General features: G+C 38.7%; 1 protein-coding gene across 2 annotated transcripts in view; it reads right to left on the reverse strand.

Moving 5' to 3' along the window:
• ETV1 (ETS variant transcription factor 1) overlaps nt 1–5,853 on the reverse strand; it is a 91,758-nt gene extending 85,905 nt beyond the window's left edge. Inside the window, exons 1-3 of one of the 2 annotated variants that reach the window (XM_089917669.1) lie at nt 5,725–5,853; nt 5,166–5,253; nt 3,749–3,796 (exon numbers count right to left, since the gene is read on the reverse strand). In XM_089917669.1, coding sequence (XP_089773795.1) covers nt 3,749–3,796; nt 5,166–5,253; nt 5,725–5,811 — 223 coding nt within the window. In that variant the 5' untranslated portion in view covers nt 5,812–5,853. The other variant, XM_089917670.1, reaches the window with a different exon arrangement.
• Nucleotides 5,854–17,558: the final 11,705 nt, after the last annotated feature.

Genomic DNA, 17,558 nt, shown 5'->3' on the forward strand with positions numbered 1-17,558 from the left:
ATCAGCCACTAAAGGGAACTGAGGAGATAGAATGACATCTCTACTTTTCAGCAAACCTGACTACTAATAGAAGGTCACATAAAACAAAAGGAAAAAAGCTTATCCGCATGAGGGCATGAGGTAATAATAATCTTTAGTGTAGAAAGATTATTCTTGGATGCACAACTTTGACTAAAGCGTCCTGGCATCATGAAACTTGACTTACCACACAATTGAAAAACATTCTACCCTGATGGCAGCGAATCACTATCGACAATTTTCCTTAATATTACTGATGAAAAGAAACCTCAAGGACATCTAGACCAACATCAAAAATAACACTCAAAAGTTGCTATGTATTTATATTAGATACATATGAAATGTATTATTTTTCTTTAAGTTGTGTTAAAGGTAAACTTTAACAAGCAACTTTAAAAGAACGTGATCCTCTTTTAACTCAATTTTACATCCTTCCATTTCTGTCCCCCCCACACAAAAGGTTCCATTTTAACTATGAATTTCTAGGACGCCCTTCCTTAAAGCACCACTTAAAAAAACAGGACGTTACCAGGATGTTGATAGAATTGATATTTGAACTCATTATTTCATGGGATCAAATAATTGGAATTGCCTTTCTGTCAGTGGCAATCTAATTCAAAAGTCAAAGAATCAATAAATAAAGAATTGTACACAGTAAAATGACAATATAAAGTGGCTATGGCAAAATTTAAAATAAGCACATTCTTCACTTTTTTAACTGCTACTCTGGTCACTGAAAACATTACCTTTTCAATTTTCTTCAGAATAAGATGTGATTTTTTAAAATTGTGGTGTATATGTTAAAAAACCTTAAAATTGCAGTGTTAGTACTTCAAAACTGATACTAATATAAAGTTATATTCTTCAAAAACATATTTTTGATCCCTGTTTAGAAATTTGGAGGAAGAATGGAAGCATATTTTTTGGAGAGGACTTTAGTGAATTGAAAATACTGGTTCCAACCCCACCCTCAAATAAGTCCTACCTTATCTATCCAAATTTTTCCTTGGACATAAAACACATTTCATAATCCATAATAATTTACCTCTGACCAATCCATGTTACACTTCGGGTCTACCTTATAAAAATTTTTACAGGAAAAAAATAAATTAAACCTGAAACAATATATTATTTCCCAAGTATTTAGGGACTTCGATAATTTTTTAAAAATTCATATGACACATTACAAGTACCTTGACTCTCCTGCCTAGTAACATTTTTAGACCTGTTTAACTTCCCAGTGGGATTCTTATGGGAGAAACTTGGTTAATTGCCAATGGTCTTTTTAAAAAGGGTCAAGATGCCTTAAAATTCCATGGTCCCTTCCTTGGCGATAAAGAATTATGAAAAGAAATATGTAAACAGTTTATAGTCTGCCAGTTTGGCAATGTTTTAATTTCTGGATGACCAGAAGAACATAAATGAACAGATCTAGCTACAAATAAACTAGTATAATTTTGAGATCTCTTCTTAGCTAATATTGTTCAAGATGTGGGATAAGTTAACATGCTAATGCAAATAGCATAATTATATAAAATTGCTAAAAATAAATGTGCAGTTCATTAACAGATAATTTTAAAAACCTACCTCTCTTCTTACTCTTAGATTTTTAAAAATAAAATTAATTGTTATGCTTATATCATGACAGGATAAATTAACGTAAAGTATTCTGAACAAATGTTTAAATTATCCTCAAATGCAATCTTACTCATGGTTTGTAAATAGGAGCCCACCTGGGTACTCAATAAAACGCTCCGAGGATTAATTCCTGAACTTATTTAAGCTTATAAATTCTTTTCTAAGTAAAAGTCCATGTTCTTTCAAATACATCAAACATTTTCTAGGTTTATTTTATATAAAGCTAAATCTTCAGATCTGATTTACAGGTAAGTTAATTATCATGGGTAAGAATATTCAGTGCAGAGTTTTAAAATAAACTTGGATAAATTACCAAATCACTTATCTGAGGGACAAAGAAACAAAACAAGTCAAAAGTAAAACACTGCACTGAAACTGATTATAAAATGGTAAGAGTCTGTCACAGATTCCACATTTTTTAATTCCAGGAACAGAGTTGCTGTGCACATTCAAAATCTGCCAGCAAGTGCACTGACTTGGAATCAATAAGACTTAAACATCTTAAGAACCAACAAACCTTCCAGAACAATTAAAATAGATATCTGAAGGTATTCTGGATAAGCGAATAAATTCCCTCATAAACATAATGTTCTCACAACATTTAACTTTGCAAAACTAACAGATAAAATTCATGCAAGAGCCTCTGTGCAGATTTTTCTTGAGAAAGTTACATTTGAATATATGGCTTATGTTGCAATAATAAGTGATCTATTGCAATAAGTTTCATTTACAGTGACAAGCAAAATGACCTTTAAATGTAACTAAAACTTTCATTAATACTTACCTTTCATTAACATACAAATACAATCACCCTTGCAAAGGGATACTGGAAAAGCTATTTAACTTAAAAGCTTTCTAAAGATTGCAGAAGCCCTTTGGAAGAACTAGAATATCAGCAAAACAAAGAAACTTATTTTACATGCTAACAGCAACTTGATCAACTGCAAGCAAGACCACTAGAAAAAACACAGCAGTCTGCCTCAAAGTAGCAACAGCAATGCTTGGGTTCCATTTAAAGAGACCCTCTCTCTTCTTTGAACCATCTTAAAAATATGTTCCAAAAATTGCATGTTTCCCATGTAATGCAAAGACAGAAATAACACAACTATACTCAATACCTAAATATCTATAATTTTCTCTTTGTATTTCCCACAGAACACATCGTAGGATAAAATTATTACTTCACATTTAGTGTACCAAATCCAAAAGAAAAATTTCAAATTATAGACGCCAACAAAAGTCCCTCAACATTAGACATTTCTCAAGTTGTATAAAGCTGTACTGACGCAATAGCTCCTTGTTCCTATAAAATAAAGTTTCACAAAAAAAGATACAATAGACTGCAACACAAAATTTTATCAAAAAGCAATCAAAAGCAATCAAAAATAAAAGTAATGCCTTTAAATATCTCCTTGCTATATTAAATAAATCCTAATAAAATTGTTATAATAGCAAAGGTCAATTTCAACAAACATCACATCATAGTAACAAACAGAAAACATTTTTAAAATCCTCCAATCCCCCCAAGATTTATTTTAAAGCCATGGATTTCCTTAGCATTGGATACACACCTAACGTTCTGTGTTGTGAACAAGGTGGAAAGAAGACACTTGCACTTAAATCTTGAAGCATCCCGTCCTGATGAACCCAGAGAAACTAATTTCTGCCATCAGAAAAGTCCTCCGCCAGAACACCAAATAATGATATGCGCTGCTCTAAAGGAAACAGCAAGCCGAGTTCTGGCTCTAGGAGGTCTCTCGAGGTACAATAATATAAACCTGATCAATTGCAATTAAAATCTGAACAGAGGCTTAGAACTTGAAGTCTTGGTGCATTAGTTCTTGCCAAAAGCAGATGTGATTGTGAGCTGGAAGCAATTTCTCCTGGTAATTTTTGATGACACTGGGTAGTGCAGTCCCAGATTCCCCGAAGACAAACTCATCAGAGGCTCTAATGTATGCATGACACATGAGGTGGCTCTTTTAGAGCTCAATTAATTGGGCTGAACATTAAGACAGCAAGTTCAGGACTTTTTTTCCCTCCCCTTCTAGAGTTGCTTTTCCCCTCCTTTGAAAGCAATTTTTTGCCTTACCTTCTGCAAGCCATGTTTCCTGTAATTGACTTAGATCTTGAAAGAGTTCTAAAAAACAAGTCAAAGACATAAACAAAAGATTTGCAAACCTTTAGCCTACATTAAATGGAAATGTTTGTCATGAAATTAGTACTATAGATCAATTTAATTTGGGGAGGGGCGTCAATATAAAAAGAAATCAGGATTTATAACTTAATTATATCAATAATCCTGCCCATTTTGATGCCTATTAAGCAATACTTCTCAATATCTTTTTTTTCCCCTTTTTAACAGTTAGCTTAATAAATAAGCTTCAGGACCTCAAACAACACGCATACACTAGAACTCAAAAAGGCTGAGGTAAAGGCATGTCTATCCACAGAAACCTTTCTTAAATATATTCAACTCTTGCTAAAACAGTAGTAGGGGAAAAATCAGAACGACTGAAAAACGTTTTATTTCTATCTTCCGAATCTTATATAAAACATGTAACAGTACATTGTATAATTCTCAAAGTACTATATGTTTTGAAGTTCAACGCCTCAAAACTAAAAGGGACAACTTTTAAATACAAGATTTTGGAAGAAAATTTCTACAGGAATAGGTTTACAAAAGTCAGAGAGATAATTCTCTGGTATCTGATTATTATCAAGTCCAAAACTGTGTATTCTGTCATAGTGGGGAGGGAGAGGCATGTGTAACTTATTTATACTTATATGAAGATTTGAGGATGTTTCAGAATCCAATATACCTAATCTAAATGGCAAACTGAACTTTGGTAATTAAATCTAAGTATGGTAAGTTTATTATGAATGCCTGCATAGGGCTGGAATAATTTATAATATATTGACCTCCTACCAACAGTTCATAAAAAGAATCTGTGACCCAATTTCCCAAATAGGTATTATAATTACTAATTAGGCCTTGATTATGATTCATTGAACATTTTAAGGCCTCACCATGTGGTCATCAAAATCATCAATGAAAAGTTTGATAACAGTATATGGTTTTAGTGTAAGGGGATGGGAAATCAAACAATCACTTACATTGCTCAACTTCTAACACAGGAGAAAAGAGAAATTAAGCAGTGTGCACAGCTGCCTAATTTGTCCCACTGTGTTGGATATTTCAAAATTGTTACCTTAGTGTATGGGATTACTTGTATGCCATATGGACAAAGGTATTTAAACACAAAAGAATGATTAAAAGAAGGTTGTCACTGTTTTTATTTCCTTCTTACATTAGTTTGTGACAGAGCCATAAAATATCTCTCAACGCAAACTGTCACATCATGTTAATTGCTCCAAATAAAAGTCTTGGTTAAATGCAGTAATTTGAAAGTGTATTATTCTTAAGGTAAGACTGAAGTGCTTCTCTTCTTTATGAGGGTGGGAAGTATAGGTAAAGAGGGGGGATTCAGCCCAAAATCAAACCTCACCTTCTGAATCATGAGCCAGATCTCTGTTAATGAATTTTCTTTTCCTGACATTTGTTGGTTTCTCGTTACAATTTCTCCCACGCTGATTCTACAAAGGGAAAGATAAAATCCTTTAAAAGAATGTAAACCTCACATGGCACACACACATAGAAACACACATGCATACAAAAGTCTACTGGATCTTCTCCCTAAATAGAAAAATAAAAGTCCATCGTATCAATTCCAATAATCATTTTCTGTGTTCATTTGACAGTGAAAGCTTATGCTGAGAACTCAACAGCCAGGGAGAGTTGCTCCCCTGTGCCGATGGTAATACACTATTTATCAGTCATATATTCATGGTATCTCAACATCAAAACAACATTAAGCAATTACACTTAAAGTCGTTTTAGGCTGGATCAACGCTAGATTAAAACACAGTGAATTTTATTCTCCCTGAAACACCCCTAAAAAAAGAACAAAAACAGAGTGGTGAAATGAAAAACGTATGAGACAATGAAAAAAAAAAGAAAAAAATAAACACCCCATATAAACAAAAAGTGTCAGCATTTGTCTCAACTTCATTCTTTTCAATGTGGCAGACAAACCCAGCCAAAAACTTTGAGAGCAGCGGCTGCTGCTGCCCCCCATCTCCTCTTCCACTCATCTTGAGCACTTTAATCAGAAAAAGGAGTCTTAAAAACAAAACTATGCCTTATCCAAATCACTGAAAGGTAAGCTCATTTTGAAGACTGGGCTTCTAGAAGCAGAGTCGCCCTACAGTGGCAACAAAGCAGATAAAGTATCTGCAATCCCAGCCCCCTTGCCCCCTCCCTCCTCATTCTCTCCCTCCTCCCCACCCCACCCCCTCCGTCGGAGTCAAGTTTATAAACAGCAACTTTCGAACTGATCACTCACATTGGTGACCATGTAAGGCACTTGCTGGTCATAAAATCCATCCATTCTGCTGCTCTTCGCAAATCTCAGCTCAGTATTTTATATTTTGAGCATTTAGCTGGAGATTTCCTCAGGATCTGGACTTCTATCAACCTAGAGGGGAACAAGATGGCTTTTAGGCTACAAAAAAAAAAAAAAATCATGAATGAAGCTCTTGAATTTGCATAGCTAATTACCCTCCGACAGTCCCATTCACAAAAATAACCCTCCCTACACCGCCTCCTTCACCTGGATCCAAAGAGAGACAAGAGAGTTCACAATTTACATATTTTCGGCAGTAGCAAAAATCCGAACCAGAGGCGATGTATTTATTTACACTCTCGATGTTTCCCTGCGCGGTCGGTGTACCCCGGGCAGCTCTGATTCGCAAACGTGTGCAAAACTAGCAATGGCGATCAACGAGACTTGCTTTGCACCTAACGGGACTAAAGAGACGGAGACACCTCTTTCATAAGGATAGTTTTTGCAACCCACAACCATGCAATTATCTGGAGAGACATAAAAAGTTGTTGGAAAGACCCACCTGAAGGCCACGCTAGGCGAACGGCTGCAAAAAATTCCCTCCAATTTTAATAAAAACATTAATTATTGCCCAGCACTTCCCCCTTGGAAGCCGAAAGCGCCTCTGACAGAGCTCAATTCGGTGGTTTTTCCTCTACTTCTCCTCCAGGGGCCTCCAATCCAAACTGATGGATCGCTGCCTCCCATTGGCTCCGCGTCTCTTTCACAAGATCGGATTTCGGGCTGTCAATCAGGAGGCTTGCTGCCCCTGCTCGTGAATCTCCCGCGCCCCTCTGCCCATACCCGTGCTCCGCCGGCTGGCGCGGTGACCACAGCCTGGAAACGCCACAGAGCAAATCGACTGCCGTCCTAACCCGCTGCTTATTGTTAAGGCGCCCGGGGACACCGAAGCCATGTGTTTCGAGTCGCCAGTTCTCCTTACTGGTGTGTTTGGTCCACTAATTGGGCTGATTTCCTAAAGCACATTCGTTCGGGTCAGATATATACTCTGAAGTGCGATCCACCAAGACCGTGCCTCCTTAGTCTCCCACCACCCCTCCCTCAAGATCTCCAGCCCCTCTACTTTGAACCTGATAAGGAGCCCACCTCACACTATAGCCTCGCTCCCACTAAGTTTTTGGCCCAGGTTCTCTTCCCATTTTTCAACACCCACCATAACCATTATGGCATCAAAAACATTATTTTTTTAACGGCATCCTCAAGTAAATCTTTCATGGGACAGTAAAATCTATGGGGAAAGCACCTGGGAGAAGCAGAGGAATTGCTTCAGGAGTGGTTGCGTTGGAAGGGAGAACTACAGAGCGATCTAGGTGAGGTAAAGTATTAAAATAAAATTTGTCCCACGTGTGCACTGGGACAAGGTGTTTCCAGTCCCTGGTGGAGGTGGGGAGGAGCAGGGATAGGTTGGGGTGGCTCGGATATCCTAGGGACCCGCACGTTTCCTGAGCTTTTGTTATGTATACACGGAGGCGGAGGGTATCACTTACTGTACTTGACGCTTTCACTTCCTCTCCAGCTTTTAAACAGCCAGAGCCGGGAGTTGGGGGAGAGAGGCGAGGGGGGTCGGGTTTCAAGGACAATGACTAGGACGTTAAAAAGTGAGGGCTGCAATTCTGAAACCACTTGCCCTGACCCTCCTACGGGGCTTAGAGCTGTAAAGAGTCACTTAAGAAGCCTCGGCCCAACCGGGGATGAGAGGCCTCGGGGATGGGACCAGGGACTCAATGGTGTTGAAATTCATTTGTGATCCTGATGGCGACCAGAGCTAGAGACCAAAGGATGTTTCCGGCAGCTGTTCAGCCCTTTGAGAAACGTGCTGCAGTTCTTTATTTCTAACTGAAAGTTTCCTTCCTTAAATAGAACGTTATGGAGCCGTATTAAACAGGAGTGTGAGCGCACAAGGCTCAATTCCGGACCCATGGAGGTCATGGGTCAAAAATTTTTTTAATATTAAAAAAAAACTTATTACTGGGGAAACACCCAGTAACTGTGGACAGCAAGGACACACACCGTGCGTTCCCTGAAAGTAGTAAATCAGTTAGCCCGTCCTAAGGCGCGCACCTACAAGTATTTTGAGCGGGAACTGCACATTTACCCGAGTCGGGGAGGGGTTCGGGCGCAGCCTGGCCTCGAGGCTGGCATCTTGAGGCTCTAGGGTACTTTCTGAGGGTGCAGTCAGGCGGCAAGTGTGTCCCGCCGCCCAGCACTCCCGGGATAACCCAGCCCCCGTAACCTGACCAACAGTTTCCAAAGACCTCTGCGGCTGGAGCCTGACGGGTAACGATGGTAACCGGGAGGGGGCGGAGCTTCAGACTCAGCCCCCGCGAGGTTCTCTCGGTAGCCAATAATTTACCGTCTGTTCCCAGCCCATTGTTGTTTATTGCTGACCCCGCAGCGCTCCGCTAGGAGATTGGCCGCTTTAGGAAAAGAGGCGGAGCCTCTCCCGCCCTGCAGCCACCTTTCGGCTCCATTCACAAAATTCCGGCCTTTCTTGGTCACGTGGTTGGGGGCGTGACGGGGCAGGGGAAATGACACAACAAAGGCCCAAGTTTTCCAAACCGCAAAACTTTTCTGTCTCGCTACCCCCTCTCTGTTCCGTCAACGAACAAATACTAGAATATGAGGAAAAGGAGGCTTGGGTCTGGGAGCAACAAAGACGGGGGAAAAAAAATAAGTCCGAAATTAAAGGAAGACTCACAGGGAGATAATTACGGGGTACATACACTGCATATGAGAAAAGCTGCGAAAGAGGAAAGGAAGAGAATAAAGGAGTGGGGAGAAAGCCTTAAGGACAAACTAGGAACTTAGGCTTGCTGCTTCAAGTCATTGCTTTTAGACTGTCAAAGAGTAAATGGATTTCAGTTTTCTCACAACACTCTAATTTTCATTCCTACCTTAGATTTATCCCATAGTTTGTTAACTTTTTAAAGCTTCTTTTAGGCACACTGCAGGTTTTCACTGGCTGACAGTTTTAGTTTCCATTTGCCAAGACTTCACTCTTTCACCGGCCCCCAAAAGCACTACCCCTACTTCCCACCTACGCTGGACTGACCAAGAGAAGCTGAGCCTTAATCCTCGGATTTGACTACGTATTGCAGGGGCTCCATATTTTCCCTTTGTATTCTTTAAACGAACTCAGCTTTTCTAACTATTTGATCTTAACAGTAACTGAATATGATAATATGTGAATAAGCAGACAAGCCAGTCTCACTACAGCTCAGTTTTGTTGAAACAGCACACAGTTTTGAGATTAATGTTTCCCTCTAGCAAGTGGACTATCGGACCACGCTCCCTCCTCCCTCCCACTTTCTCTTCTGTCCTTTCTCTTTCCGTCCTTTTTGTGCCGTGATACTTAGTGAGACGCTAGCTTTTAGTTTGGCTTCTGTTTATCTTCTCTGCTTGGCGCTGGGAAAAACCAGTAGACCTAGTAGAAGGCATTGGAAGGGCTAAAAATTCGTTTTTCAGAAATTGTTACCATTGTGGAAAATGTCTACAGAGGCAGCTGTTCTATCCACAGAGAGGAACGTCAAAAGTTGCACAAAGTTTCCACTACTTTTGAAAGTGAGTCTTTAAAAATCAGCTTAGTAAACGCCAGTCCTTCTTGAATGGAAAATTTCATTTTGGCAGGATTTCAGCCATAGAATGGCAGAGCAGAGGCCAAGAGGCTTTGACATTTATTTACTTGTATTTTGAAATTCCATTTGGGTTTTGAAATTAGAGCTCTTGAGAGAAAGCCCACCTCCCCCCCTCCGCCCCCCATAAAAATCCATTTCTGAGTTTGGAAAGTTTTTAACTTGCACAAAAAGCTATTTAAATCTTTATAGTTCCTTTGCTGTTATTTAATAAAATGAAATTCATTAGTGGCTTTTCTGCAGTTAACTTATTATAGCATTATATTGAAAATGCCTGATGTTAAAGCACATTTCTAAAAGCAGCAGAAACAAACTAAAATGGTACTACTGATAGTTTGAAATGGTTAATATGATTAAAATTAAATGAAATTTGTTCAAATTGGGTTGATTATTAAGTAAAAGAGTAACCTGTATAATTTTTTGAATTCTTTATAAGCAAACTGTTAATGGCCTAGTTTGCACAGAGCTACATCAAATAGATAAGGAAAAGACAGACCATTAAATAGACAAGTGGGCATAGGAATGAACAGGTGAATATAATTTTAAAGGAAAACTTAGAAACCTGCCAGAATAGTGAAAGATAATGAGTGGCTATAGTGGGCTCCCTGTGGGAAGAGAAGCAGGGATTTGAGAGGAGGGTAGACCCTAGGAAGAAAGTAAGGGTATCAAGAAAGTTGACACTGTGTACAAGGTGTTAGCTCCCACTCTAACCCTGCCATTCTCAGCAGGGGAATATCTCCAATATTCCCTTGTAGAGGAAATGTGATTTAAAAAATTGTTAACTGCACTGGAAGTCAGTACATTATTCATTAAAAAAATTTAAAACATCTTTATCCCATCAAATTGGAAAAAAATTCTAATGTCCAGGGATGTTAGTGTTGGGATAAGGGCACTCACATGTATTGCTGGTTGGAATGTGACTTTCTGCAACCTTTATAAAGCAAGTATCTACTAGACCCTAAAATGTCTAAAGTAAGTATGAAGCCAGTATCTACTAGACCCCAAAATGTACAGTATCTATTAGACCTTAATTAGACCCAATAATCCTGATTTGGGAAATCTGTTCTATAAAAATAAAAGCAATGTGCATAAGGACATTTACTGAAGTATTATGTATAGAGGGGGAAATTTAGAAGCAACTTCAATACCCACCAATAAGGACATGGTTTTTAACATAGTATGATCATTTCATACTTTGGAATTCAATTATCGTGCTTATATAGCTGTTAAAAAGTATGCTGTGTTCTTGGTTCTCAAACTTGAGATTACTTAAGAAACTCCTTGTTAAAACTTCAGATTCCTGCGTGGACCCACAGAGTTTCCGATTCAGTAGACCTGAACTTGGGCCCAGCAAGCACATCACATGAAAATTCTGTTGCAGAGGATTTTGTTGTAGTTGGCCTCTGAATCTTTCTGGGGAAACCCTGGGTTGGACCTCTACCAGAAATCCAAAGGGAGACCTGCAAGGTTAACTAGTTTGGACATGTTTTGCTTGACACACATAATGTTGACATGCTTGGAAATTTCATCATCAACACGTAAAATTTCGATTTCCACTATTGCTTGACAAATCAGAGAATATGATAACACTGAGACTAAATTCCCAAATAGCAACCATCAGCTGGAGCTTGTGAAGCTCTTGTGAAGGAGCATGGGTTTCAGTTTTGCCATGGCCCACACTCTTCCCTAATCCCTGTTTTTCTTATTTATGTTATGTTATTTATGTTACCCACCTGACCCCTGTAAGCATTTGCATGTGTCAATCCCGAATTACACGTGGCATAGCATGTTAATAAAAGCAAGGGACAGAATATAGAGTATCATATATTCTGTTTTTGTTCAAAAGAAAAAATAGTGTGAATAAAGGTGCCTGTATACACATATAGGAGACATATGTGTATATATACCTATACACCAGTGTTTGTCAACAATTTTTCATTACTGCCTCCCCAAAGAGGCTTTGTGGACATTTTTTATTTCTAATTGCCCCCCTCCCATTAAATTTTAATACTACAGATATACTATATATTTGTTTATATCCTTAATCCTTTGGAAGGTCACAAATTAGTGTAATATCTAACATTTATCCCTCCAAGAACCAATTTTCAACACTTGGGGGCAATATCACCCCCATTGAGAATGTATAATATAGACCTTTACTTTTCTCTTTCTATAGGTACTATATTTAGCTAAAAATATTGATTTTTATCATCCCAAAGAATACACATCCATCTCTTATTATTAGTTACAGGTACCTCTAGTAGGTCTGATTGGAGGTGTGAGGTAAAAGATAATCATGGGGGCTTCCCTGGTGGCGCAGTGGTTAAGAATCTGCCTGCCAATACAAGGGACATGGGTTCGAGCCCTGGCCTGGGAAGATCCCACATGCCGTGGAGCAACTAAGCCCGTGTGCCACAACTACTGAGCCTGTGCTCTAGAGCCCGCAAGCCACAACTACTGACCCCACGTGCCACAACTACTGAAGGTTGCGTGCCTACAGCCTGTGCTCCGCAACAAGAGAAGCCCGTGCACCGCAATGAAGAGTAGCCGCCACTCGCGGCAACTAGAGAAAGCCTGCACACAGCAACAAAGACCCAACACAACCAAAAAAAAAAAAAACCAAACAAAGAAATTTATAAAAAAAGATAATCATATTTTTCTTTTAGCACGTGGAATGGTTTGTTACAACATGCATGTATCAGTCATTTTTTAATCCATTTAAGGGGTGAACACATTAGTAATTTAGAGTTAACTTTGTAAGAACCATAGAAATTTTCATTTATAGAATAACAATATATCTAGATAGTCATGGATCTTAACTGTGAGTGATTTGTAAATTTTAGAATAAATAATGAACAAGGAACAAAACAAATCTTTTACCTTTCTTTGGAAAGAGGACTACTTGCATTTGAAGGCACGGCATTGGTAACATTAAACAGTAAGACACCAGCGGAGTTCACCAATCTCTACCCTTGTAGTTGTTTTCTGAACCACTGTGAGAGATGCAGGTTTGGTGGAGGTGCTTTCCTCATGTAAAAGAGAGGTTAGTAACAAAGGGAAAAAATGATTCTAAAAGTCCACTTTAGAAATGGAATTTTATTCTCCTGGGACACAACTTGATTCAGAACAATCTAAATCACCAACAATAAAGTTAATCTTTTATGTGTATTACACATTGGGAGGACTATTTCCAGGCTGGCTTCCCAAAGTACCTCCTCTGGGTGGTCCTCCTGGAAATAGTTTGTTTTCCCCAGTTCTGAATCCCAAGGTAGCTTTAGGAGAGTTTCTTCTTGTGGCCTCTCAGAGCTGGCATTCTTTCATAGCTCTAAATTCTGTGTAAATGTTAATAACTGTCCTTCATTCAGTACTTAGGACCTGATTACAAGTATCTTAGCCACTGGTATATAGAAGGTGTTTAATGCTTGTTGTAGGATGAATGAATCAGTGAATGGATAGCCTACTACTGAACTGCCTCACTCTACAAATATAAACACATTTCAAATATTAACTAAGCAATGTTGTAGGCAATGACTGTTCTGAAAACAAATAAAAATTTGCTGGACAACTGAAAAGGGCCGATTTACCTGAGTACAAATGGCTTTTTGATAAAAGTTTGTTCTTGAATTATTACCGAAAAGAAAATTAAAAGCTGCCTTGAGCTAAATATATTTCTCCTATGTATAGATTTCTTTCATTTTTTTTTGACACAGAGAAACATTCTTTGTGATTTCTCACGATCTGATATTTGTGACTGACAGCAAAGTATCTGAAGTACATAATTCAGAATCATAACTTGTACCAATGTAACCTTTCTTTCTTTTTTAAATGTATTAAATGAAGGGTTTGTAATAGATACCCTTGAGATCCCTTATGAAAGAAGTCTCCTATCTTATTTTTAGTCAATGACTGTGATAAAGTCACTCAGAGGAAAAAAAACAGCGGTGTAGTGGAAAGAGGATTTTGTATCAGATGGTCATAGATCTGAATGCCGGTCCAACACAGGCTAAATTATGTCACGTCTCTGAGTCTCAGTTTCCACAGCTATATAATGGATATAAAACCTCTTTTCCAAAATTGCTGAGGAAGAAATGAGCTAATGTATTTAAATTGCCTCACAGAGTTGGTACTCATAGAAGTTGCCTTTCTTGTCCTGTGTGTTAGAGATTTTCTCTGACATAAGACAAAAGACTTCTCCTCTCTGGGTCAGTCCTCCTTGGCCTAATGTCACAGATCTATCCCTGTGACCTTCCAGATGACTTTTAGAACTGTCCTTAATACCTAAGAACAGTCAGCCTGACTTCCTGTCATGGACTTCCTGTCCATGTTTAAAATAATTTTCTAGCTTCCTATCAATGTGGAGGTCAATTCCTGGTCTCCAATACTTATCCTGCTCAGGCAGGGGACTGACACATCAGATTCCTCTCCCTGGTCTCTAGTGATCAGCCAACGTGACGCCTGACACCACATGCCAATTATCTTGCAGTTAAGATCTCCTTGCTGAGTTCAAAACTCTAGCACAGTAGCTGAAGGAGAGAGAAAATGCTGCTTGACGGCAGTGCACAACAGAGGAATTAGTCTCAAGAAAGTAAAACAGAAAAGTTGTCCAAATCTGCAAAGGGGGAAAAGAAGAGCCTCGTGTCCCTCACTTCCTTAATACCTAGAGAGTCTTCCCTGAATGAGGGTCACCAATGATCCTTAAGTCAGTTTCTTGGTATTTGAAGAACAATGTGTCTTTGAACTTTGTAATAGTGATTTCACTTCTTTGTGATCTTCCTGAATTCTCTTTTATATTTAAAATGTTCCTTTTGTCCTGAATTTCTTCTCAAGTTTAAAAATAGCCCTTTGACTACAGGCATTTCATGTGAGCACATCAAAGAAAGCTACAAATCTTCTTTGTATCTGTATGACACACTCTAAATACAACTCAGGTTTTTATTCTTGGTTCACTTTTATATTCTAAATTGAAATTACTCCCTATTTCTCTTGTGTCAAATAATATCAATGCTCATAAGTTTATCAAATATATCTTGGAGCAACATAGTCCACCCAGAAAAATAAGTTATTTATGATGAGAGTCTTACCTTTGTTAGGAAAGATTTGTATCTGACACTCTTGACATCATTTGAGTCCATAAAGGAAGGCATTATCAGAAAGGCATTCAGGAAGCAGGTATGTATATGGATGAGACCTAAAAATAATTTTGCATTCAGAGTTCAAACAAAGATATTCTTTCCTATACATATTCTCACACCCACTCCTACTGAAATATCAGAATTCTTTAAATAATAAGTGTTATCAGTTAAAACAGAGGAAAAGGCCATGACATTCATTACAAATAGCTCTTGTTATTTGACTCATTCGTGACGTAATGTGAGATATCCGTGCTTGGTTTCTAGATAATTCAGTCTTATAGCTCAAAGGGGCATCAGTAGCTCATCAAGTTTGTTATCAATGCCATCACTACTCTTCTTATTTTCCAACACATAGAGCCATACTTATTTAGAGCTTATCAATTCTTACTTAAGCCTTCCATATCTGATCACTGATCAAGAACATTCTAGATCACTGTCTCTCAAATTATCTGCAGTGAAAGACCAGCGTTAGTTATCCATCACTGAGTTACAAACTATCTCCAAATTTAATGGCTTAAGTTACTCCACATTTATTATCTCACTATTTCTGTGAATCAGGAATCTAAGAAAAACCTAGCTGGGTATTTCTGGCTCAGGGTCTCTCCCGAGGCTGTAGTCAAGCTGTGATCTGGAGCTAGGAAATCTGCTGCCAGGCTCACTCATGTGGTGGCTGGTGCTCTCAGTTTCTTGTGACTATTGATCACATAGCTCAGTTTTTCACCATGTGTGTTTCTCCATAGGGCTGCTGATGACAAGGCTTTCAAGTACCAATAATCCAAGAGAGCCAGCTCAAGATGGAAATCAGTCTTTTACAACCTAATCTCGGAAGTGACAAACCATCAGTTCTGCCATAGACTACTGGTCATACAGACTAATACAACGTGAGAGAGAGATGGAACAAAGGTGTGAATATTAGGAAGCTGGGATCACTGGTGGCAATCTTAGAGGCTGACTATAAGAACTTTTTTCTTTTCAAATGTCCAATCTATCACAGAGTGAACACAGATTTACTTGCCATTTTAATTTATGCAAAGTGGCTTCCACAATTAGACCCAAGGCTCCAAGGTAACAGGGACTTCATGTTACTCATGGCTGTATTCCTATCACCTCAGTCATCTCTGAGGGATGACTGTTAAAGGACTTATTAAACACATCCTCTTGTTAAAGATACGTGTGTGGACTGAATGTTTGTGTCCCTCCTCCCCAAATTCTTATGTTGAAGCTCTAACCCCCATTCTGATGGTATTGGGAGGTAATTAGGGTTAGATTAGTTCATGGGGGTAGGGCCCTCACGATGGGTTTAGTGGCCTCATAAGAAGAAGGAGGAGGAAAAGAAAGAGGAACTCCCATTCTCTCTCTCTCAAATCCCTTCCCTCCCTCCCTCTCCACTCACAGCTTCTTGAGCACAGTGAAAAGCCAAGCCAGGAAGAGAGCTCTCACCAGAACATGACCATGCTGGCACCCAGATCCTGGATTTCCAATCTTCGCAACTGTGAGAAGATAAATTTCCATTGTTAAGCCAGTCTGTGGTATTTTGTTGTGGCAGCCCGAGAAAACTACAAGAACTTCAAATTACAACGCCATTTAGGGATTTACCGCTTCAGGATTGGGATGTGCTTAGTAATAGCTAAACTAAATCCCTTATGCTGAAGTGGAAACTTATTTCCTCTTATTAAATTCTCTGTTCAGCAAATGAAGAAGTGCAGCTGCAGGTCTCAGCACTCATCATCACAGCATACCAGGCACTGTGTTATATGAGGAAGACACAAACATAGCATCCCCAATAGATGAAAAACGTAAGCTAGGAGAGATATCCCAGCCAAGCAGCCTTTTAGAGGGGCCCTCCGTGACTCACCCCGTGTTTCCCCTAACTCACTGTTTCTCCGACGTATTAATCTGCTTTATTCATCGTAGGATTTAGCTTGTTTAAAATATTCCCACTTGTTTACATACAGGTCCTGGTTTTTGTTTGTTCCCTGACTCTTCCTTACCCACTACAAGATGTAACTCCAGGAAAGTTGGGTGGATCCTGGTGGTCTTGTTGATTATTTTATTTACAAACCTGCCTGGAATTGGACTGAGCTCAAGCGAAGCGTTCACCAAATACACACTGAATGAATACAGTTAACTAGAGGTACGTTCAAGGCAAGATGGGATCTGTTACGCTTTTCTATAAATCCTGTCTCAAACTGTGCATGACAAGGCCTAAAATTCTACTTTGTTCATTTACGCTTTCACTTAAGTTCTGGCCTTTCAATATTTTGATCATTGTTTTTTCCCTTCACTCCGTCCTCTTCTTCTGGCTTTTTAAGCTTTGGAGCCACAGTACAAGCACAATATTCTCGTGTCTGTTTCGTGATTCTACTTCATCTTTGGATCACCTAATTTAGTTTGGAATGAAGTGACATCAATGGGAGTTTTGCATCAATAAGGGTTGCAGATGAATCTGTTCAAATTAAATGGAAATTAAAGAGATGTTTTCAAGGACATTTGTTCTAAAAATTGATCTGCTTTATAATTAGTCTCATGTAAAATTATTTTTCAGTAGTCATGGAAATTGCCAGGTAGCCCACTAACGCAAATAAGTAAATTAACCATTACCTAGGAATTTATAAAACTGGGATGGGAAAGGCTTTTTTTAATCAGAATTATTTTTGGTTAATACTTAACTG

Source organism: Delphinapterus leucas, chromosome 9 (genome assembly GCF_059928025.1).
Source record: "Delphinapterus leucas isolate spDelLeu-1000000601 "Yukka" chromosome 9, BTC_Dleu_Yukka2, whole genome shotgun sequence".
Taxonomy (NCBI): domain Eukaryota; kingdom Metazoa; phylum Chordata; class Mammalia; order Artiodactyla; family Monodontidae; genus Delphinapterus; species Delphinapterus leucas.